At 42.0% G+C, this 23,534-nt stretch overlaps 1 protein-coding gene across 1 annotated transcript; it reads left to right on the forward strand.

Annotated features, from left to right (window-relative positions):
• The first annotated feature begins 10,873 nt into the window (after positions 1 to 10,873).
• Positions 10,874 to 22,204, forward strand: LOC123457448 (zinc finger protein 420-like). Its single transcript, XM_045141353.1, has 3 exons — positions 10,874 to 10,936; positions 15,484 to 15,625; positions 20,598 to 22,204. The coding sequence occupies exons 1-3, from the start codon at positions 10,874 to 10,876 to the stop codon at positions 22,202 to 22,204; spliced, it is 1,812 nt and encodes a 603-aa protein (XP_044997288.1).
• The last annotated feature ends 1,330 nt before the right edge of the window (positions 22,205 to 23,534 follow it).

Genomic DNA, 23,534 nt, shown 5'->3' on the forward strand with positions numbered 1-23,534 from the left:
ATAATAGTGTGACATGTACTAAAATGAAGTTTACCTCTGCAACATTTTTCACTCAGAATGTAAATTAATTATGGTTTGGACTAAGCAAAAGCTGTAATTCTCCTTCTCTGGAGTTCTTCTAACTCTCTATGAAGTGTTAGTGTAAGGGCTCAGTTCAGAGGGGTGCACAATGCAGATTTCTATTCAAACAAAATCTCTCAGACTTTCTAACAATTTATAGCAAAGAAAATAGTATTATCATACAACCATCTCCTGCACAGAACTGAGTCCCCAGAAATTCGTTGTATATTATTTTGTTTTATTTTATTTTATTTATTGGAGCTAGGTGCCATGGTTCACAGATCCTCAACCCGCTGATCCCAGGGCCTCCTCTGTAGCCCCTGCCCTCAGGGTGTCTCCACCTCATGCTGGGATACGACCTACCCCCAGAGTCTATATCAGCCTTACCCACCTTCATGGTGGAGGACTGGACAGGTTCCTGACCACCACCACCTCCACTGCCAACTTCCCAGGCCAGCCATTGACAGTGGAGTGCACCTGTCCATGCTCCAGAGCCCTACGGACTAAAGGTGTGCACTATCCCCAGATCATTGTTTTTTAAATGTAATTTTATTATTTATTTGAGAGAGAAAGAGAGAAAGAGAGAGCGCAACACAGAGAAAGAAGTAGATATATACAAAGAGAAAGAATGCGTACATGAAGGCTGCCAATAAACTCCAGATGCATTGGCCACCATTGCTTGATTTCTGAGGTCCAACACCTATTTATTTATTTTCTATAAACATAACTTCTTTAAGCATTTTTTTCCCAAGGTGTGGCTTCACTCTACCCCAGGCTGAACTGGAATTCACTATGTAGTCTAAGGCTGTACTCAAACTCACAGCAATCTTCCTACCTCTGCCAAGATTAAAGGTGTGTGCCACCACATCTGGCAGAGTGAGAAAGAGAATAAATGGACACACTAGGACCTCTAGCCATTGCAAACAAACTCCAGATGCATGTGTCACCTTGTGCATCTGGCTTATGTGTGTGGGTGGTGAGTATTGGAAAATGGGTTCTTTGGCTTTGCAGGCAAGCACCTTAACCACTAAGCCATTTCTCCACATCTGGCTTAGTAATTTAAATGCTGTCCAGGCAAGTATGAAGACCTGAGTTTGAATCACCAGCACTCACATAAAAGCTGTGTGTGATGGCAAATATCAGAATCCCAGAACTGGGGAGGTGGAGAGAGAAGGCTCCCTGGGCTAGTTGGTCAACTAGTCCAGCTGGATCAGTGAGCTACAGGGTCTGTGAGAGACCTTGTCTCAAAGAATAATGTGGACAGTAAATGAAGTCTGCACCTGACTTTGACTTCTGGCTGCCACGTTTACCTGTACACAGCACCATAAAACACACATGTGTGCCCACATGCATATGAACACCTACATATTTCAAAAATAACAACAAAAAGTTGTTAAGGTGCTTGCCTGCAAAGTCTAAGGACCTAGGTTCAATCCCCAGTATCCACATAAAGTCAGATGCACAAGGTATTGAATATATCTGGAGTTCATTTGCAGTGACTGGAGGCTCTGGCACACCCATTCTTTCTCCCTCTCTCTATCTCTTTCTCTCTCTAATTTGGTACACATACATGTAGAGTTCGTTTGCAGTGACTGGAGGCCCTGGCGGGCCCATTCTCTTTCTCTATCTGCCTCTCTCTCTCTCTCTCTCTTTCTTTTGTTCTCTCTCTCTCTCTCAAAAAAAAAAATGTCACTATAGAGCTGCAGAGATGGTAGTTGCACACACTTTTAATCTTAGCACTTGGGAGGCAGAGGTAGGAGGATCTCCCTGAGTTCAAGGCAGCCTAACATTACATAGTGAATTCCAGGTCACCTTGGCCTAGAATGAGATCCTATTTCTAAACAACAACAACAAAAAGAATGTCACCATAAGCTGAAAGAAACTTTTGTTTGCAGTGTCCAGAGCCCCATTGTGTGTGTTCATCCCCTCCACCTGCCAATAAATTAGAGAAAAACCTGGGACAGATGCTTTTCTCAACCTTTCCTATAACCCCATCCTACAGTTTGCCTTCTCTCCTCTCATTTCCCCTGTCTTCTCAGCCCCTGCCACACTCATCCACTCAGAGCCACTTCCTATGGGCCCTCAAGCTACCTCTCCTGAACCCCAAGTTGATTTCCTCTTATGAGCCATTCTCAGCTACACTGAGAAGGAAGCAATCTCAATGAATGGGGAGGGGAGGCACATGATGGTGGGGTATTTGCAAGTCTAAAGGGAATTAATGAACACAGGCTGACAATGTTGCTGTGGAAATGTACTCAGTGTCCCCTCTTCCTCCCTTGGGCTCTGTTCAAAGTTGGAAGAGGGACTTTTTTTTCTTTTTTGCATTATGATTATATGATCCAGAGGTTTTGCAAGCATAGATATAAATAGATACCTCTTTTTAGGAGTGTGGTCCAAAGAGCTGCTGAGATCAGCCATTTAAGAGCCTTTCAGGTGACCTTAGGTGTGGGATGGGATGGATGGAAAATAAAGAAAGCTATTGTAGATAGTAATTTTTTCCCCTCCACATTTAAGTTATATCCACTCAGGAGTCTCTCAGCCTTCCTTTCCATAGACAGTAAGGATACTTTCTTGAAAGAGAAATTCAAATGCTGTCTATTTCTGATGGGTTCTTGACAGAATAGTTAAGGCAACTTAACAAGGCCCATTTCTTGAAAAACAATGTATGTATGTATGTATGTATGTTTGTATGTGTGTGTGTGTGTGTGTGTGTGCAGTATTGTGACCTCAGATCTGGTTACCTTTCCTGGTAACTTTGTTGGGGGAGAGCAGAGGAAATATCATTGTCTTCAAACATTTTGTTTAATATTATGAATCATGACATGTTATCATCATCATAATCTTTATTATTATTATTAATTTGTTTGTTTTCTAGCAGTTCTAGGGGTTGCAACCAGAGTCTTCTGCTGACATCCACCCTGATAGCCTGTTACTAATGATGATCAGTAAAACACATTTTGAGGGCTGGAGATTCAGCCCAGTGGTAAAGCGCCTGCCTCACATGTGAAAGGCCTTTGGTATGATCCCCAGCACGCACACACACACACACACACACACACACACACACACACACACACACACGTGTGTGGCTGGAGAAATGGCTTAGCAGTTAAGGCATTTGCCTACAAGGCCAAAGGACCCAGGTTCAGCTCCCCAGGACCCAAGTAAGCACAAGATGACACATGCGTCTGGAGTTCATTTACAGTGGCTAAAAGCCATGGCATACCCAATCTCTCTCCCTCTCTCAAGGAAATAAATAAAAATAAATATAAATATTTACCTATCCTCTTTGAGGGAGAAAGAGAGAAGGAAGGGGAGGGAGGTAGAGAATGGGCACATCAGGGTCTCTAGCTACTACAAACAAACTCCAGATGCATGTGCCCCCTTGTGCATCTGGTTTATGTGGGTGCTGGGGAATTGACCCTAGGTCCTAAGGCTTTTCAGGCAAATGCCTTAACCACAAAGCTATCTCTCTTGCCCTATAAGGCCCTATTCTAACTAGAGTTTCAATATTCCACCTGCCCTGTAAGCTTTATTTGATGTGCCCACCTATTTTCAAATTCAAAGAAAAATTATTTTGGCTTAGCTAGGATGTGGTTTGCACATACCTGTAATCCCAGCCTTTAGGAGACAGAGGCAGAAGGATTTTGAGCTGCAAGTCAGCCTGGGATTATATAGTAAGCCCAGGCCTATTTAGAAAAAAAAAAATGTCTGGAGAGAGATGGCTCAGTGGTTAAGATGCTTGCCTGCAAAGCCTAATGACAGGGTTTGGTTCCCCAGTTCCCATGAAAAGCCAGATGCACAAAGTGGGGGATGAATCTAGAATTGGAGCAGCTGGAGGCTCTAATGCGCTCATTCTCATTCCCATATAGTCTCAGTCTCTGTCTCTGTCTCTCTCTGTCTCTCTCGCTCGCTAGCTCGCTCCCTCCCTCCCTCCCTCCCTTCCCCTCCCTCTCCCCCTCCCTCTCCCTTTCCCCCTCTCTCTCCCCCCAAATATTGTAAGATGATGGGGCAAAGTGTTGACATGTTATGACAGTGCCAGGCAACATCACAGGTGCTGTGGAGCAGGCGGACAGGTAAACCCAGCGATTGTTTTGCAGGCACTCGTGGGTTAGGAAGGAGAGAGGGATGGGGGAGAAGGTGGAAAAAGTAACCCTTCAGGTTATTCTGCAGAAGGGGAAATTGAGGCACGGGTGAATTGGGAGGGAAGGAGGGAGGGACGTGGGGGCGATGGGGCGTAGGTGGGCCTGGACGTTATGCAGACAGAGAAACTGAGGCACGGGTGGGATAGGAGGGAGCGGTGGAGGTGCATAGGGGGCAGGTAACCCTGAAAATTGTTTTGCAGACAAGGAAACTGAGGCACGGGAGGGTTGGGAGGGGGAAGAAGGGCGCAGCCAAGGCAGGGGTGGTCAGTGCCCATGGGCCAAATGACAGCAAAGGGACTGCGAGCCCACGTGCCCTGTCCCACCGGAAGCGGGCGCGCAGGGCCGAGGCTGCCAGCGCACCCTTCAGTCAGCGTGGACGTGGGATGGCAGGTGCCGGCCGCTGCCCGGATTCTGGGCCGAGGGTACTCGTTGTCAGACCCCTCTCCCGAGACAGATTTCGCTGGAAGCTGCTCACCCAGAAGTACCCCGTCCACGTCGAAGACGAGGTGGGTGACGGCCGAGGGCTGGGTGCTGGCGCTGGAACCTCCACAGCGAGGAAGGGGCGGTTGGGGCGCGAAGAGCTGCGCGCGCCTCCCTGTTCTCCCGAGCCGGCCTGCGCACGCGCGAGGACCTTCCCTGCCTCCGTGTCCGCGCGTTGCACACGGCGTCCTCGTGCCTCATTGCGCATGCGCTCCTGCAGCAGGCGCGTTCCACCGCGTTCACCACCCGCGGTGCTCCTCCAGCCCCGCATCAAAGCCATAGACGCAACCAGGGCAGGAGCAGCTCTGCGCAGGTGCCCAGCAAGGGGCGAGCCGATGCGCACCGCTTGTTCCTTTCAGGCTGTGTCCCAGATTCACCGCACTATCCCTCTCTCTCTCTCTCTCTCTCTCTCTCTCTCTCTCTCTCTCTCTCTCTCTCTCACATTGCAAATAAATAAATAAAAATACTAAAAATAATAATAATTTCAATGTGAAGAAATAGCAAATAGATAATAAGTAGATAAAGTGCTCACCAGGCAAAAATGAGTACTTCAGTTCAAGTTATCCCACATAAGGTTAGATGCTATAATCTAAGCATCATCCCCAGGAAGCACAGGGGCCAGATAGCCTGCTAAACAATTGCAAACAGAAACCCTGCATTGAGGTGATGGTGAGGACTGAAACCCAACGTTGTCCTCTGACCTCCACAGACAAGCCATGACACATGTGAGCCTGCACTTACACACACACACACACACACACACACACACACACACACAGTGCTTTGATTGGACTAAAACTTTTGTTTTGTTTAGTTTTGTTTTGAGGTAGTGTCTCTATGCCAGACTGGCTATGTATTCTCAGGCTGGCCTTGATGACACAGTGAGCCTCCTCCCTCTGATACCCAAGTTCTGGGATTAAAGGTGTTTGCCACCATGCCCAGCTGCACTAGCATGTTTTAAATCTGTTTTATTATTGGGCTATCATGGTGGGCAGTATTGTGACCTCAGATCTGGTTACCTTTCCTGGTATCTTTGTTGGTGGAGAGCAGAAGAAATATCATTGTCTTCAAACATTTTGTTTAATATTATGAATCATTACATGTTATCATCATCATAATCTTTATTATTATTATTAATTTGTTTGTTTTCTAGCAGTTCTAGGGGTTGCAACCAGAGTCTTCTTCTGACATCCACCCTGATAGCCCGTTACTAATGATGATCAGTAAAACACATTTTGAGGGCTGGAGATTCAGCCCAGTGGTAAAGCGCCTGCCTCACATGTGAAAGGCCTTTGGTATGATCCCTAGCACACACACACACACACACACACACACACACACACACACAGAGTATATGATATAATTAGGGCTGGAGATGTGGCTTAGCAGTTAAGAACCAGGCTTGATTCACCGGTACCCACATAAGCCAGATGCACAAGGTGGTGCATGTATCTAGAGTTTGATTACAGTGGCTGGGGCCCCTGACATGCCTATTCTCTCTCTTTCTCTCTCCTGTTCCTCATCTCTTATAATTATACATATACATATATATATATGCTATTATATTAAATATTACAGTACCTTATTATATATAATAATATCCACTCTAAATTAATCTATATGTATAAATAGTAATATCTTATATATACATTACTGTATGTAGAATACTCCATGTTAGTACATAAGCAGATACACGGTGTCCTAACACAACACTTGTTGGGCCCTGAAAGGCCCAGGCATGAGGCCTAGTGGAACTTCCTGAGCCTAGCTAAAGTTTGGCGACCTGTCTCTGGCCAGCTAGGACTCAGCAAGACGCCTAATGGCTTCTGGCCTGCTACCTCTGCATGGCAATTGTAATTACCATTTCAATAGTTTACTATGGGCCCTTACCTCTGCCCCCATCCTAAAATCCCCACCTTCATCCCCAACATGATATAGGCAACTGCTCAGAGTAATAAAGTGAGTTGTTTCTGTGAGTTCCTGCATTGAAAAGTCTCCCGACTCAGTGTGGTTTTTCTCTGGTGGCCAGGAGAGGTTTCTGAGTTGTCCGATATTCATCATCCCCTCAATCCCTAGGGAGGAACCAGCAGGCCTAGTTCCTCCCTCGGCACTACCCGACCAGGAAGGAGCTGGGCAAACACTCATGGAAGGAAGATAAACATATCAGGTGTAGGCTTAAACCTAACCATACTTTACACTCCCCCCTCCACTATCTTCCTAGCACTCTCCAAGACTGAAGATGACTGAAAATCTAAAAAAGGTGGCTTGAGATCTTACCTGTCCGTAGGGGTGATAGTCAACATTGCATTTTTATAAGGGACAGGGGCTTCCCTAATTCCTTCCTCCCTTCCTTCCTCCCTCCATTCCTCCCTATCTTCCTTTCTTCATTCCTTCCTCAGTTGAGCCAAAAGAAGCCCAGATGCAAGGCCCAGTGGAACTTCCTGAGCCTAGCTAGAGTTTGGCGACCTGTCTTTGGCATATGACTTCCACATAGGAGTGACTCAGCAAGGCCTGACCTAAAACTGCCTCCACCCAGCTACTACTAATGTGATGAAATATTATTGGCCCTTAATCCTCACCCCATCCTAAGACTCCCTCACCCTACCTTGATGCTATATAAGAGCCTGCTTGATACAATAAAATGAGATCCTGCATTGACAAGTCTCTCGACTCAGTATGGTTTTTCTCCGGTGCCTAGGAGAGGCACTGGGTCGTCGACCCTCACCATCCCACTCAGCCTCAGGAAGAGACCAGTGGTATCGGCTCTCCTACAGCCCTACCTGCTAGGGAGCCCGACACACTGGCGCCCAACGTGGAGCCTATCTCCCATGGAAGAATGCTGACAGGCCAATCAATCTGTGGGTGAGTGTACCCTCATAAATTATGGGGCAGTTCTCATCCAACCCAAATCCCTCATGCTCGCCTGAGCCCTTGTATCCATCCCTAGACCACGTTGAAAGCCCTCCTTGGCCTTCTAAGTGTCCTACACCCCCAGACCCCCCTACAAATCCTTTTCAGGAAAATCCTTTTCAGACCCCCTCTGCACCTCCATCCTACTACGGGGATGGCACCCCCAGGGAGAAACAACCAACCTCTTCCCTGTACACATTAACCCCAGTGGTAATTGCCTGACTGCTTGGTAACCCTGGGAGGCTTATGATCTAAAGGACCTTAAAAAGGCTGTGTCAGAGGATGGACCTAATTCCCCTTGGGCAGAAACCATCCTCCAGGGTTTGGCTTATCAGTGTACCACCCAAGATTGGAGAAACCTTGCTAAAACCATTTTGCTGACCCCCTGTATATAAAGTGGTGTGCCTTCTTTCAGGATGAATGCCATACTCACGCTGAGCAGAATCAGGCCACTCAGCCGCAGTCCCACTTTTCTTCAGCATGCTCTCGGGCACTGCTGATGCATTTTCTACAGGCCTCCAGCAAGTTTCCATCCTTGATCCATACCGGGACCAGGTGTGGGCTTTGGGAATGGCCGCATGGAGGAAACTAGAGGAAGGCCCATCTGAGACCCCATCACAGAAATCACACAAAAGGCTAGTGAAGACTAAGCCACCTTTATAGAGAGGGCTGAAAATAGCATACATAGAAAGTTCCCACCTGGTCCCCTATGTGACCAGTACATTAAAATTCTGGTCTGGGAAGGCATGACGAGTGACCATAAGTTGGCCTGCGCTGGACTAACAGATCACTCTATGAGTAAATGGACTATAAATACCAAAGATGTGGGATTTAGCTTCCATCAAGCTAGAGCCATGGCATCAGCCTTGCAGGCTGCTCACCATGAAGACATGGCTGCCCTGGTCTGTGTCCTTCAACAGACTTCAGAGAGTAAGGGGTGATCTTGCTTTGGCTGTGCTAAAGAAGGCCATTTTAAAAGAGAGTGCCCCAACCAGGCCAAGAATGCCTCAGCAATTCCTCCAGCCCCTAATTTGCTTGCACGCTCTGCCCCCAATGTAAGAAGAGGTGCTATTGGGCCAAGGATTACAAATCCAAGTTGAGCCTTCAGGGTGAGCCGTTAAACTTCCCCAGGGGATATCCCCAGCCCTGTTACACACTGGACCGTGCCCCTGATTGTGGGACTAAAGCCAAAAATGCCACTGGGGCCAACTGCACTGGCTCTCTAAAGGAAAACAGTTTGGCTGATAAAATGGCTTCTATGGCTCAGTGTAATACTAATTAGAAAGAGAGAAATCCCTCCTTCATGGCAGTTAGTCCCTGGTCCACCTTTACTTGGTGTGGCCGGACAGTCAATATCCTGGGAAATGGCCAACTGGCAGCCCTGGAGTGATCCTGATGGCAACCGTGGGGAGGTGCGCCCTCTGGTGGTGTCCAGCCTAACAGCCAACCTCCTAGGTCAGGATATAGTTGTAGAAGCTGAGGCTTATATCACCACTGAAACTATAGAAAGCAATCCTCAAGGACTCCACTGTAATCATCTTTGGCAAGTTGATATCACACACTATTCTCCATTTGGAAAGCTTAAATATATCTTTCTTTCAGTCGATACCTTTTCCCGTGACTGCTGGGCATCGGCACATGCTGGGGAAACATCTAAACATGCTATTAGCCATATGCTTCAATGCTTTGCCACCCTTGGATTACCTGACCAAGTCAAGACAGATAATGGCCCCTACTTCGTAAGAAAGGCCTTTGTAGATTTTCTCCAGAAATGGAAAATCTTGCATTCCACAGGCATCCCACACAATCCCTGGGGCCAGGCTATCATTGAAAGACATAATCAAACCCTTAAGTCTCAATTACACAAACAAAAGGGGGAATGATCTAAACTATAGAAGATATCTTCATAGTTGAGGATTTTAGGGTAGTGTCAAAGAGATGGGTGAAAAAAATGCAAACCGTATCAGGTGGGCCAGAGCACCTTGCTGTCCATGTGGAATGTGTGTATGTGAGAGAGAGACAGAGAGAGAGAGGGAGGGAGAGAGAGAGAATCAATGCAGTAGGGCCTGTTGCCACTGTAAATGAACTCCAGATACATATGTATGGGAGGATTGGTCCCAGGCCAGTAGGTTCTCGGGGTAAGGGGGAGGGGAAGCTCTGTGAGCTGCAAAGGTTCTGCTTTATTATAGCTGCACAATAAATACCAGGAACCCCTGCATCTGCTCTCTGGGTATGTGTGGGGTGGGACACAGGTTCTGCGAACTGCAAAGTCCCTGCTTCAGCACAGCTGCACACCAGTGTCCATGAAGAAGACAGAGCTGTCACCTCAAAGGGGATTAGGGATTGTTTAGTCTATGGCCAAATATGAGTGACCATGGCCCAGGAACACAGATTTAGGTTACCTGTATTCCATGTTCAAATGTGTTAACAGTTTCATGAAGTTTACTTATTTATTAATTATTTGAGAGTTACAGACACAGAGAGCAAAACAGATAGACAGAGAGAGAGAATGGGTGCGCCAGGGCTTCCAGCCTCTGCAAACGAACTCCAGACGCGTGCACCCCCTTGTGCATCTGGCTAACTTGGGACCTGGGGAACTGAGCCTCGAACCGGGGTCCTTAGGCTTCACAGGCAAGCGCTTAACCGCTAAGCCATCTCTCCAGCCCTTCATGAAGTTTTTATAGTTTCATAAATCAAGTCATAAGTTAAGGTGCTTTTCAAATACATTGGTTGACCACCAGGTAGGATTTTAGCAAAGCATGAAAATCTCCACCAGGGCTTCGAATGCTATCTAAAGACAAGTTTATTCCTTGGGTTGGTGGAAGCTGGTGGTCTGTCAGTACACATGGCTGCACCTCAGGTCCAGGAGCTCCTGCATCTGCTCTCAGAGTGTTAGGGGGCGGGGAGCACAAGCTGTATTAGCTGCAAAGTCCCTGCTTCTGTATCGCTGCACCGCACTCATGTTCTGCCAGCCCCCCTCCCTTCCTGACCAGTGGACGGCTCCGGCCTCCCCTGCCTGACAGGCAAGTGGAACCTTCCGTGACGTCACAGTGCTGCGGCTCAACCAGAACACGCTTAGGGAAACAGTCAACTTTAAAATGGCGGGAGCGCGGAGTTCTTTCTCCTGAACCTCTCCAGCAGCTCGGCGGGGCGGAGGAGGCAGCAGTGGCGTGTCTGAGGCCAAGGACAGCACTCAGCAAACTGTAAAGTGAACGGCAGACGGCGTGATCAGTGCAGAGGGAGCAGCGGAGTTCCTTTTACTGAGACTCCCCTTCGGGATGGCAGAGGAGGCGGCCGTGGCGGGTCTGTGCGGGAGCGAGAGCGTGAGCGCTCCGCAGCAGGTAGGGGGATCGCGCTGGGCTGAGGGGCCGCTGGGCTGCCCCGGAGGCTCCGTGAGGAACCCGGGGATGGGCTGGCCTCGGCTCTCACCCAGTTCCAGAGCTCCACCCTGGAACATGAATCCATCCACACAGACAACACACACACACACACACACACACACACACACACACACACACACACTCATGCCTTCCTCCCCCCCCCAAAAAAAAGCTGGGTGTGGTGCACTCCTGTAACCCCAGTGGTAGGGTGAGGTAGGAGTGATAAGGGTATAGAGACCCTGTATCAAAACAAAAGAACAAGAAAAAAAGGAGAGTGGGAGATAAAGGGGAGAAAGAAAGGAATAGAGGAAAGGGAGACAGGAGAAAAATTGGATAAGGGAAATTGGGGAAAAAGAGCAAAGAAAGGAAGGTAAAGAGGGTTAAACGGTGAACAATAGAGGGAAGGAATGAAGGTGTGAAGGAAAAAGAGGGGAAAAGGAGGAGAAGGAAGAAGGAAGGAAAGAAAAAGAGTGACAAAAGGAGAATCGAAGGCAGGAAGGAAAATGGAGAAAAATGGAAAGAAGAAAAGAAGGAAGGCAGAACTGAAGGAAGGAAACAAAGAAGGTGGGAAAGAGGAATGGAAGGAATAAGGCAGAGTGGGAGAGAAAGAAGGAATGGAGAAACAAAGGGAAAAGGAAGATGAGAAAGGGAGGATGAAAGGAAGGAAGAGCAAGGGAAGCAGGGAAGGGCTGCAGAACCGAGGCCTGAGTGCAGTCAATCCCTGTGGGTTGACATAGTGTTGTCAGGCACACACAGTGGACATGTGGGGTCTTCTGGCCAGGAGTCACCTTGACCCATGAGGCCCCCTCAGGCCCCAGGAAAACTGCATCTGCTCTATGGGTAGGTGAAAGGAAAGATCCCTGTGAGCTGCAAAATCCCTGCTTCTGTACAGCTGTATCCCACTCACTTCTGCAAGCCAACCTCCAGTTAGGAATTGGGGATACGTCTGCCTCCCCCCTCATGCCTGGAGCATGTGGAACAGCCCTGATGTTGCAATGTTGCAGATCTACCAGAACATTGGGAAAAATTTAAACTTAATGTGGGGAGGTGCAAATGGTGTGGAGGTAGCAGCAGAGTTCATTTTCCTGGGTCTGTACTTGGTGAGATGATGGTGGGGGAGGCGAACATGGTGATCTGCTTGTAAGTCAGACCTCTCAGCATCAGGTAGGAGGGTCAGACCAGGTAGAGGGTCCATGTGAGCTTCCCAGTGGCACTGTAAGAACCCCTGATGGTTCGCCAGGCCACAGTGCAAAGCCAGCTCCAGTGTGTAACCCACGAGTGTATTCACCTCTCCATGCTGATTTTCTAATCACAGGTGATGTGCTTACAGATACTGTCTTCATTTTCCTGTGTATATGGCCAGAAAGTAAAAATCAACATTTTTAGTTACTAAATGCTAGAAGGAAAAGCAAGAAGGAGAATAAGTGAAGTCTTGGCTTTATTAGCCTCTGGCCTTAACTCAAAAATTTAAAAGTTTTTGGGGTGTGAGAAACGAATATCCAACACTTCTGAGTTTGTGTTGAGTAATCTGCTGTGATCCTGATAGGCTTGGCTTTGTAGGTAACTTGGTTTTTCTGTCTACCTGCTTTCAATATTTTTTCTTTGGTTTGTGTGTTTGGTAGTTTGATTATAATATGGCAAGGAGAGGTTCTTTCCATGTTTTGTCTGGTTAGTGTTCTAAAGGATTCTTGTATATGCATTGGCACCTCTTTCCCAATTTTGGGGAAGTTTTCTTCTATGATTTTGTTGAAGATGCCTACTATGCCTTTTGAGTAAAATTCTTTTCCTTCTACTATACCCTGAATTCTTATGTTTGATCTTTTCATAGTGTCCCAAATATCTTGAAATTCCCATTCATACTTTCCTATTAGTTTGTCTTTCTCTTTGTTGGACTGTATTAGATCTGCCATCTGGTCTTCTAGCTTAGTTATTCTGTCCTCTCCTTCATCAATTCTACTGGTGAGATTTGCTTCAGAGTTTTTTTTTTATTTCATTAACTGTGTTCTTCATTGCTAGTAATTTTGACTGGTTTTCCTTGATTATTTCTATTTCCTTATTTATGTCTTGCATTGACCACCTTATTTCATTAAATTAGTGTCCTGTGTCTTTTTTGATTTCCTCTTTAATTACTTTGATTTCTTCTTTGACTTCTTTGAGCATGTTTATAATCATTCTTTTGAAATCTTTCTCAGGCATTTCCTCTAACTCATTCTCACTGGTCATTTCTGATGCATTAATACTCTTGTGAATTTATATTGCCTTGAGTTTTGGTGTTTCTTGTCTTATAATATGTATATCTATTTCATCTTGGATTACTTTAGTGCTTGAATTTTCTAGTTAGCTACAGTATTATTACATGTTTCAATCAATCTGATGGTATATACATTCAGTGTAGGAGCTTAAGGTGCTACGTGTGGCTCTCCAGACTCTCAGAGTATCTACAAAAGTAACCCTAGGTGTTTGTTTTGCCTGATATGAGAGTACTCAAGTAGGCTGAGTGGAACAAAACACAGGCAATTTGACAATTGAAGCCTCCTGGAGGCACTGTATTTTTAGCCACCTTTACCTTGCCAGTGTTTGTTCTGCACCTAATGTTGTCCAGGAGGTGATGTCCACACTCTACTGGTTACATTATTTTCGCCTGCCACTTTGGAGCTTCACCTCAAGTCTGTAAGCCAAAATAAACCCCCTTTCCCCCACATGCTGCTCTTGGTTCACTGTTTTTGTTTTGTTTTGTTTTGTTTTTTACCAGCAGTGTGAAAGCAATAGGAACACCCTCCCCCTCCTCAGCTAGGTGCTTTTGATTAAATATTCAGTACCAGGTAGAAATTCCCTCTTACGGAGAGGGCTTCAAGTCTAATGAGAGACCATTTGGTCTCCCTCATAAAGGACATAGCACTATTGTACTAACTGATATGTTTGACCTGGTTGACCATCAATAAAACTTGCATGGTCACCACAGGGTAACACTATTGATTACTTTTCTCTCCCAACAGGTTTCTTAGCTCTTCCTAGTACATTGATAGCCAGCTAACTGGGAGAAGGCTTCCATCTTTGCTGCAGCTTGATTTCCCAGAGCACTGCATCTCACACATGTGGTGTCCTTAGTAATAGAGTCTTATCACCTGGTTCTGAAGGATAACTAAGGGTCTTGGCAATGCTTGAAGTATTCTCTGACATCATTGGATTTTATGGCTAATAGTCAGTGGAAGACAACCTACCCTGACCTGAGTATTTCTAATAACAATTCATTGGTTCTGTGTACAACAATATCTTTCTTTAAAGTATATCTGCTATCTCTATTTTAACATAAATTACTAGCTAGGAAAGAAATAGGCTTTATATACCATTTCTCTGTTAGTAAATCATTAAGTTTCAAGAGAAGAGAAAAAGTCCTACTCTATTAGCAAGCACTATTTGTAACATACATGTGAACCAAGATGTTTCAGATTGTGTGTGTTCATTGGATTGCAGTTGCATGGCATCGGGGCATGCACAGTGCAATGTGCTTGTCTTGACTCCCAACATGAACTACAGTAAAGTTGACTTATGCAACATGGTACATTGGTGGCAAAACACCTTTAACTTATTGTTTATAATGTATTTGATTTTGAGTTAATATTTGGTTGTTTGCACAGAATCCTTTCAGTTTTTCCATATTTATCATGACCGCGTCATTGATCAGACTCCATCCTAATGGAGTCAAAATCCTCAACTTTATTAAGAGCTTGTATTCCACTATTAGTGTTAAGAATTGAACCCATAGCCTTGTATCTTCTGGGCAGGCAGTACACCACAATGTTATGATTCAAGCCCTAATATATGCCTTTCCATTCCATTATATTTTCATTAAAAATCATAAGAATCTGGGCTGGAGAGATAGCTTAGTGTTTAAGCACTTGCCTGTGAAGCCTAAGGACCCTGGTTCGAGGCTTGGTTCCCCAGGTCCCACGTTAGCCAGATGCACAAGGGGGTGCATGCGTCTGGAGTTCGTTTGCAGAGGCTGGAAGCCCTGGCGCACCCATTCTCCCTCTCTCCCTCCCTCTCTCTATCTGTCTTTCTCTCTGTATCTGTCGCTCTCAAATAAATAAATAAAAAATTAAAAAAAAATATTAATCTTACACCAGGAATGGTGCCACAAGCCTTTAATCATAGCACTTAAGAGTCTGAAGAAGGAGGATTGCTGTGAGTTTGAGGCAAACCTGAGATTACATAGTGAATTCCAGGTTGGTTGGGGATACAATGAAACCCTAACTCAAAACACATAAACAAACAAGCAACAACAATAACAAAAAAAAAAAAAAACCAAAAAAACAAAACCTGATTTTCTTGAATCACTATAGCAATATACAGGAATGATATTAGTCTTGAGTCTTTTCTTCCATGATACAGCATATAAACTTTGTGCTTACTGAATAAGTCTGTACCAAGATACACACAGAATCATGAAGTCCAGTTTACTAGACCCTCTTTGTAGTCTTGGGTTGAAGAGAAATATCTCATTATAGCAACTGGTGTCATTTGAAGACGTCGCTGTGGACTTCACCTGGCAAGAGTGGCAGCACCTGGATGTTGTTCAGCAGAACCTCTACAGAGATGTGATGCTGGAGAACTACAGCAGCCTGATGTTCTTGGGTGAGCTAAACTCCCGTGAGTTTCTGAGTAGCAATTCCTTTCTTTTTGGTTGATGAATATTGTTATGATTACTAATATTTAGTATTGTTTTGTTATTATACTCTTAAACTGACATACTTAATAGAACATATTATATAGAACAAAGTGGGTTTAGAGTACACACATGAAATGACAAGAGTCTGTCAGATCAGGCATTAGTTGTATGGGGAACACTCAAAACTTCTAGTAGCTATTTTGAAATATAAATATAATTGTTGCTAGAAGCATGCTAATTTACTTCTGTGCTATACAACATAAGAAGTTATTTCTTCCCAATGGACCCAGTTAATTCTAACTATAATCATTCTATCTCCTTTCTTCTACTCATTTTCCACATTGTAATTATTTGTTATACTTTCTACGTCTATTATGTAAACTTGGAATTGTAAGTATAATAACATGCAGGATTTTTGTTTCTGTGTTTGTCATATTTCATTTATACCCCATCCATTTTGGGGGGGTGGATGGAAAACATATCTATTCACTTTAATTATAAAGGGATGTGATAACCTAACGGAAAATTATAAATTCTCCTTTCTGAGTGAGCTTATTGGTTTAGTTAGGAAGCAAATTCTTCTCTGATACACCTTTTTTTTTGCCAAATAAATGAAAACCCTCATGTGTTCACTATTGCTTCTTTACACATTACCAATTAGAATATCAAGTGAGAAATGTATAGAATTTAATTCTGGTTGTTGAGTGTTGATTGTCTATTTCCATTATCATAGACTTATGTAAGTGTTTCAGCATTCTTGATTTCTTTGAAATGACTGTGATGAAAATCTCTCGGAGGTCAGGAGAGATGCTCTGATTTGAGATGATGACAGTCAATTCATAACCAGAGGAAATAGCTTTATTACTTCATATAATACCCTACAGTTACATTCATACCACCATGGTTAATGTTTTCTTTTTATTTGGAGACTGGATCTCGCTCTACCCTAGTGTATCCTGGAGTTCACTCTGTTGCCAAGTATGCCCTGAAAATCTTAGTAATTTTCCTACCTCAGGTACCCAATTGTTTGTGGTGAAGGGGTGTGCCACCACTCCTGGATCAATTTCTCCTTAGAGTCTTTTTTTTTTCTATACATTTCACCTCCAGACAAGGACATTTTTCTACTCTCTCTTGTGACTTGTATGGACTTTGTTTACTGTACTGTTCATATATCTTAGGCTAAGGTTTTACCCCCCCCCCTTTTTTTCTTTATCCTTTGAATTGAACTTAGCAGTTCATACATCCTGGAAAAGTGTTCTACCAGTAAGCTATATTTCATCACTGAGATTTGAAGAGTGATGGATAAGTACATTAAGGCCCTCTGTTATATATAACATTACTTGATACATTATAGTCCTGTGTTGATTTATGGAAATATTTATTTTTCTTTAAATTTATTTGTGTGTGTGTGTGTGTGTGTGTGTGTGTGTGTGTGTGTGTGTGTAAGGGTATTCATGTGCTTTGCTCAGTGGCCCTCTTCAAATTATTTGAATTTCATTGGTTTTAGTCTAGAACATGGTTATTATATACATTCAATTACTTAAGGGTAATTCTTATAAATCCTGAGGCCATTCTTTCCTAGTAACCTTTGTGATTTCTTAATTTCCTAAGGTATCTTTAAATAGTAATGCAATTTTTGGCTCAGCTTTAACAATTTCATTCTGAATCCTGTTTTCTGTTTTATTTACTTTTTAATCTTTACTGATTAATTTAAGAGGGATAAAGAGAGAGATGATAAAGCACATAGACAGAATCGGTGTGCCAGGGCTTACAGCCACTGCAAACAAACTGCACATGCATGCACTACCTTGGTTATCTGGCTTGTGTGGGTTCTGGGGCATCAAACCTAGTTCTTTTGGTTTTGCAGACAAGTGCCTTAACCATTAAGCATCCCTCCAGCCCCTGCTTTCCTTTTTTATTAAATTCTTTAATTGAACTCCTTTCCCATAATATTCCTTTGTCCTATTTATTACCACTTTCTCTTATTTCCCCTTATCTCTAATGTCATTTGTTTTCTTTCTAGTTTCATTATGTTCCCCTACCATTATGCTCTATGTACTTAATGTTTTGTTTTTGAATTATTGTTTAAGATTTTTGTCCCTAAATGTGTGAGGCAGAGTTAGAAAGACGTCCACAAGTATGAGGCCAGTCTTGGGCTACAGTGTCTGTTCTTGGCCAGCATGGGCTAGAGTGAGTCCATATCTTGTAAAATAATAATAATAATAATAATATTAATATTAATATTAATAATAATCATAATGAAATCATTGTGTTATATATGCTGTTCAGTCACATGAGGGAAATATCTTCAATGTCATTTCTGGCAAATATTCCAGTTAATGAACACCGGGTAACTTTTCAGTTCACCTAATAGAGGTCACTTGTAGAAATGCAGAAATGCTGCTTTTATCTTACAGAAGTCCACCTAATGTAACATATTGACACAATTTTCAAATTATTTCCCTTTGACAGGGAACTGTATGACCAAACCAGATTTGATCTTCAAGTTGGAGCATGGATTTGCACCATGGACTGTATTAGAATGCTCAATTCACAGGCTTCCAGGCAAGTAAATGCATAATTTATAACGTAGGTCAGTGAGATGAGAACTCATCATGAATTGTCATGATAAATGTTATTACTGTGAATCACACACCTTTTATGACATGGAGAAATTTCTACTCTTTTCCTGATATTGAAGAATGGTTTCTTTATGCATTCCAAAATTTAATTCCTGTTTAGGTGGTCTAGGAAAATGTGTGTTAGATATTGTACTATTTTGTTAACTGACCTTGTTCTGTATGTTTCAGTATGATAATGTCATTAGTAACTTTCACTGCTGTGACAAAATCCTTAGAAGAAACATCTTCAGGAAGAAAAAATATTTATTCAAGTATTCAATTCTATAATGGTGGTTCTGCTCACAATGTTAACACAAAGAAAGTATTTAACATAATTATATTTACTACCACCTGGGAAATTTAGAAGTTACTGAGAAAAGACAGCACCAGAGATTCCAGGATAATAAATGAGAAAGAGTGGTATCTGTAGGGTTATTAGAAATATGTGTCTCTTACAAGTGTTAATTCTAGAGATTCACACCAGTATTGCTGTCACTCACTCCATAACAGCAGACTCATATTAGAGAAATGTACAATTAACCATTTGAAATTTTTGAAACCTGAAAATGTGTAATCCAGGGAGTCTTTACACATTAAATATTTATGTGTGGGAGATGAGTAAAAGAAATACTCAATCTCACAGGACCAAATGGAGAATTGCTGATCAAGTTTTGCATTAGAGAACCAAAGGAGGGAAGTTTTGGTGTTCTCACCCTTCATGGTGAAGAGCCAACCATATTGCTTATTGATGTTCAAGGTATAGGGAATGTTAAACCTATATTGATTACGTTATTTGGCCTTTAGACATTCATTATAATGTCACATGTTTAGTTGTAAAATGACTGAAAATTATAAAATAGGGTCAATTATATGGGTGGATCCTTCCACTTACCATAAGTATTTGATTCTTGCTTTGGTACTTAAATCCCTGAATTGAACTAAGAGTCCTTGCTTCTGGTTTTTTACTGTCTGATACATATGGGAGAGGCCTTTTATTTTTGCCTGTATATGGAATAAATTTAGGACTCTGCCTGTTATATCAATCTCAAGGTTTTCTAGTTGCTTTTTATATGAAAATACAATTTTATTTGCCTGCGCACCTGCCATTGACTTTACTTATGGGTCCACCCATCAATGCATATATACTGCCAACATCAAAAGTGAGCAGAGAATGACTATATCAGTCTACAGATGAACCCCCATTACTTCTGCCCACAACCACTTGCAGAAAGAATATAGCTGTTGTCCAATTTGTTCTTTTCTCCTTATTTTTAAACTGTTTATCTGCATTAATAGCTTTGTTTTCATTTTACTCATATTGTGAAACTTTTCATCTTCATTTAATTACTCTTATTTTGTTTTTATATCCTAATGTGGTTTGTTTTTCTTCTTTTTCATACAAACTTTTTTCTTTTTTTCTATGTCATCATCCTTCTCCTTTTCTCCTTCATTTAGAACAATAATGATTGAAAACTGTGCTCATCTAGTATTATAATTAGATAATAGTATTTTAAAAAATATAAAACAATCAGGTCCACAGTCGTTATGAAATGCAGTAGTGGCTGGGGAGCTCAATCAGCACATTAATATGCTGTTGGTGTAATCATGTTCAGATCCCCATAATCAACCAGGATATTGAGAATCCCTGAAATCCGCTAGTGCAACATTATTGCATACACAGTATTTTATAACAGTAGGCATTGTTAAACAAAGTTAAAGGCAAAGAATTACACCCAATATATAAGTATCATGAATATGTACCATGGAGGAAGGTGGTAGTGGAGAGACTAGAAACAAAACAGAACATGTCCTATGTTACTGTTGTAGAATCTGGCACTAGTCTTTGTAAATAAACCAAATATCTGTAGAGAAGAACATCTAGCCATCATGTGCTAAAATGATGTGTAAGCATTTACGCAAGTAGCTGCCAGTGGAAAGTAAAAGTTTTCTTCATATCCAATCAGTTATTTCACTGAAAATTAATTTGTTAAATAAGCCTTATCTGAGAGAGTTTCTGTCTTCAAAAAAATTATACCACAACTTATTCAGGAGGCAAGAAAACAAACAAAAAGTTCATCTCACTTATAGGTCTCTAAAAACTCTGCTAATTAGGAAAACATTTGCTGAGTTTTCCCTTTGTTGTGTAAGATATGCCCCATTCAAGAAACTCTCCACAGAAAATAGTAAAGAAGTCCATTGAAAAGTATTATTAATATAATTATTATGAGCTATCTTTTTGTAAATTATAATACTCTACGAAATACTAGGAAGCCCTAGTGGGTCAATTTTTTTTTAGTATTTCAAATGTAATAAGTTTATTTTTATTTCTCAGAATTGAAAACTCAGCACAAAATGCAGTGGCCAGAGACGGATGATTTTAAACAATTCCAAAACACCATTTACCAGAAGTTACATCAGACATGTTATCAAGGAACAAACACAGGTGACAAGCTGCTTCAATGTAGGACAACTTTTATCTCCAAGTCACACGTCACTAATCATCAGAGAACTCAAACAGGTAACAAACCTTATGACTGTAATGTATGTGGAAAAGCTTACCTGACCCAGTCACATCTCACTATGCATTATGAAACTCATACAAGTTATAAGCCATACAAATGTAGCAAATGTGGGAAAGCATTCATGTCCCAGTCACATCTCAATAAGCCATATGAATGTACTGCATGTGGGAAAGCCTCCGTTTTAAACTCAGATCCTAATAAGCTTCAGAGAATTCACACAGGTGAGAACCCTTATGAATGTAATGAATGTGGAAAAGCTTACATCACCCACTCACCTCTCACTGTGCATCATCAAGAACACACAGGTGAAAAGTCATATGGATGCATTGAATATGGGAAAGCTTTCATCTCCACGTCACAGCTCACAAGTCATCAGATAACTCACATAGGTGAGAAGCCATATGAATGTATTGAATGTGGAAAGGGTTTTATCTGCAAGTCCCATGTCACTAATCATCATAGAACTCACACAGGTAAGAAACCATATAAATGTATTGAATGTGGAAAATGCTTCATCTGTAATTCAGATCTTATTAGGCATCAGAGAAGTCACACAGGCGAGAAGCCATATAAATGTACTGAATGTAGGAAAGCCTTCATCACCAATTCACGGCTCACTATTCATCAGAGAACCGACAAAGGAGGTAAACAATATAAATGTATTCAATGTGGAAAAGGATTCATGCACAAGGCAGATCTGACAAGACATCAGAGAAGTCACACAGGTGAGAAGCTATACAAATGTACTGAATGTGGGAAAGCCTTCATCTGCAAGTCATATCTTATTATGCACCAGAGAAGTCACACTGGTGAGAAGCCATATGAATGTACTGAATGTGGGAAAGCCTTCATCTGCAAGTCCCATCTTAGTAGGCATCAGAGACGTCACATAGGTGAAAAGCCACATGAATGTACTGAGTGTCAGAAAGCTTACCTCTTCAGGTCAGACCTAATGATTCATTGGAGAATTCATACAGGTGAGAAGCCATATGAATGTACTGAATGTGGGAAAGCCTTCATCACCAATTCGCAGCTCACTATTCATCAGAGAACCCACGCAGGTGATAAACCATATAAATGTATTCAATGTGGAAAAGGCTTCATCCGCAAGACAGATCTCACATATCATCAGAGAAGGCACACAGGTGAGAAGCCATATGTATGTACTGAATGTGGAAAAGCTTTTTTCTTCAAGTCACATCTTACTAGGCATCAGAGAAGTCACACAGGTGAGAAGCCATATGAATGTACTAAATGTGGAAAAGCCTTCATCCGCAAGTCACATCTTATTAGGCATCAGAGAAGTCACAGAGATAAGAAGTCATATAAATGTACTGAATGTGGGAAAGCTTTCATCTGCAAGTCACATCTTATTAGGCATCAAAGAACTCACACAGGTGAAAAGCCATGTGAATGAACTGCATGTGGGAAAGCTTTCAATCTATAAGTCATTGCTAAGTAGCTATCAGAATTCATATAGGTGAGAAGCCATATCAATGTAATGAATGAAGGAAAGGTTTCCTTGCAAACGAAGAGTTTAGGAAACATAAAGGAATTTATATGAATGTACTAAATGTGTCAATTGCTTCATCTTCAAGACACATCTCACTCTATGCTACAGAAATCACTCAATTTTAAAGATATATGAGTGTACTTAATGTGGGGGAGCTTTTCATGCCAAGTAACATCTTTGTAATCTTCAGCGTTGTCATAAAAGTGAGAAGCTATAGGAATATAGTGAATATGTGAAAGTTTTTATTGCTAATTCAAATGTTATTAAACATTACAGAACACCCAGGTGAGATTCCATATGAATATTGTAGTGTGGGAAGGTTTTCATCTTCAAATAACAGCATACTATGTATCAGAGAATTCACACTGGAAAGCAACCATATGAATATAATGAATGTGGAAACACATTCAACTCCCTGTGAATATTAATGTAAAAAATGTGAGAAAGCTTTCTGCCTGAAGTCACAACTCAGTGTGCATCTTTAGACAGGTGAAAAGACAAATGAATATACTAAAAGTGGTAAAACTATTTTACTGAAGTCATAAGTCACCAGGTATAAGAGAAGACACACAGGTGAGAAGTCAGTATAATATAATAAACTTGAAAAAGGCTTCTTATAGAAGTCAAACCAAATTTTATATTTGAGGATTCACATAGGAGAGAAAACAGAAACCATATAGATGTAACTGTCAGAATACATTCTTCTCCAAGTCATAGGTCACTGTGCATCAGAGAATTCAAACAGATGGGAAAAAATACGTGTAAATGTAATGAATGTGTAAAAGCTTTTATCTTTCAGTCACAGACTTCTATGTATAAAGAAATTCATGTAACTCAAAAATCATATGAACATAATGAATGTTAAAAACTTGCAGATAATATACATGAATCTCAAAAAATGCACATTATTCTTTAAGTCATACCTTAGTGAATTTCTAAAAACATGTCAATTTTCTAATTTTTAATTTGGTTGTGGGAAAGATATGGAGTAATTTAGGAACTTACACTTGAAGAGCCATGCAGTGATGTAAACAAAGCTTAATGGCTAATTGTGATGTTTGTAAAAGCTAAAAGCAAAATGAAATGTGGGTACAAGAAATCTTGACAGTTGTATTTTGTGTGATGGTTACTTGCTGTGTTCTGACCAGTCCTGAGAACTTGAAGAACATTGAATATAAAATAAGTCATCCGGGCAGGAAAAATGGCTTATTGGTTGAGCACTTGCCTATGAAGC

The sequence above is a fragment of the Jaculus jaculus genome, unplaced genomic scaffold (assembly GCF_020740685.1).
Source record: "Jaculus jaculus isolate mJacJac1 unplaced genomic scaffold, mJacJac1.mat.Y.cur mat_scaffold_50_1_766167_arrow_ctg1, whole genome shotgun sequence".
NCBI classification, from domain to species: Eukaryota; Metazoa; Chordata; class Mammalia; order Rodentia; family Dipodidae; genus Jaculus; species Jaculus jaculus.

Coding starts and splice junctions, on each gene's coding strand:
- LOC123457448 (XM_045141353.1), top strand. CDS start 10,874: ATGGCAGAGGAGGCGGCCGTGGCGGGTCTGTGCGGGAGCGAGAGCGTG. Junction 10,937..15,483: donor GCGTGAGCGCTCCGCAGCAG/GTAGGGGGATCG, acceptor ATCTCATTATAG/CAACTGGTGTCATTTGAAGA. Junction 15,626..20,597: donor CTTGGGTGAGCTAAACTCCC/GTGAGTTTCTGA, acceptor TTTATTTCTCAG/AATTGAAAACTCAGCACAAA.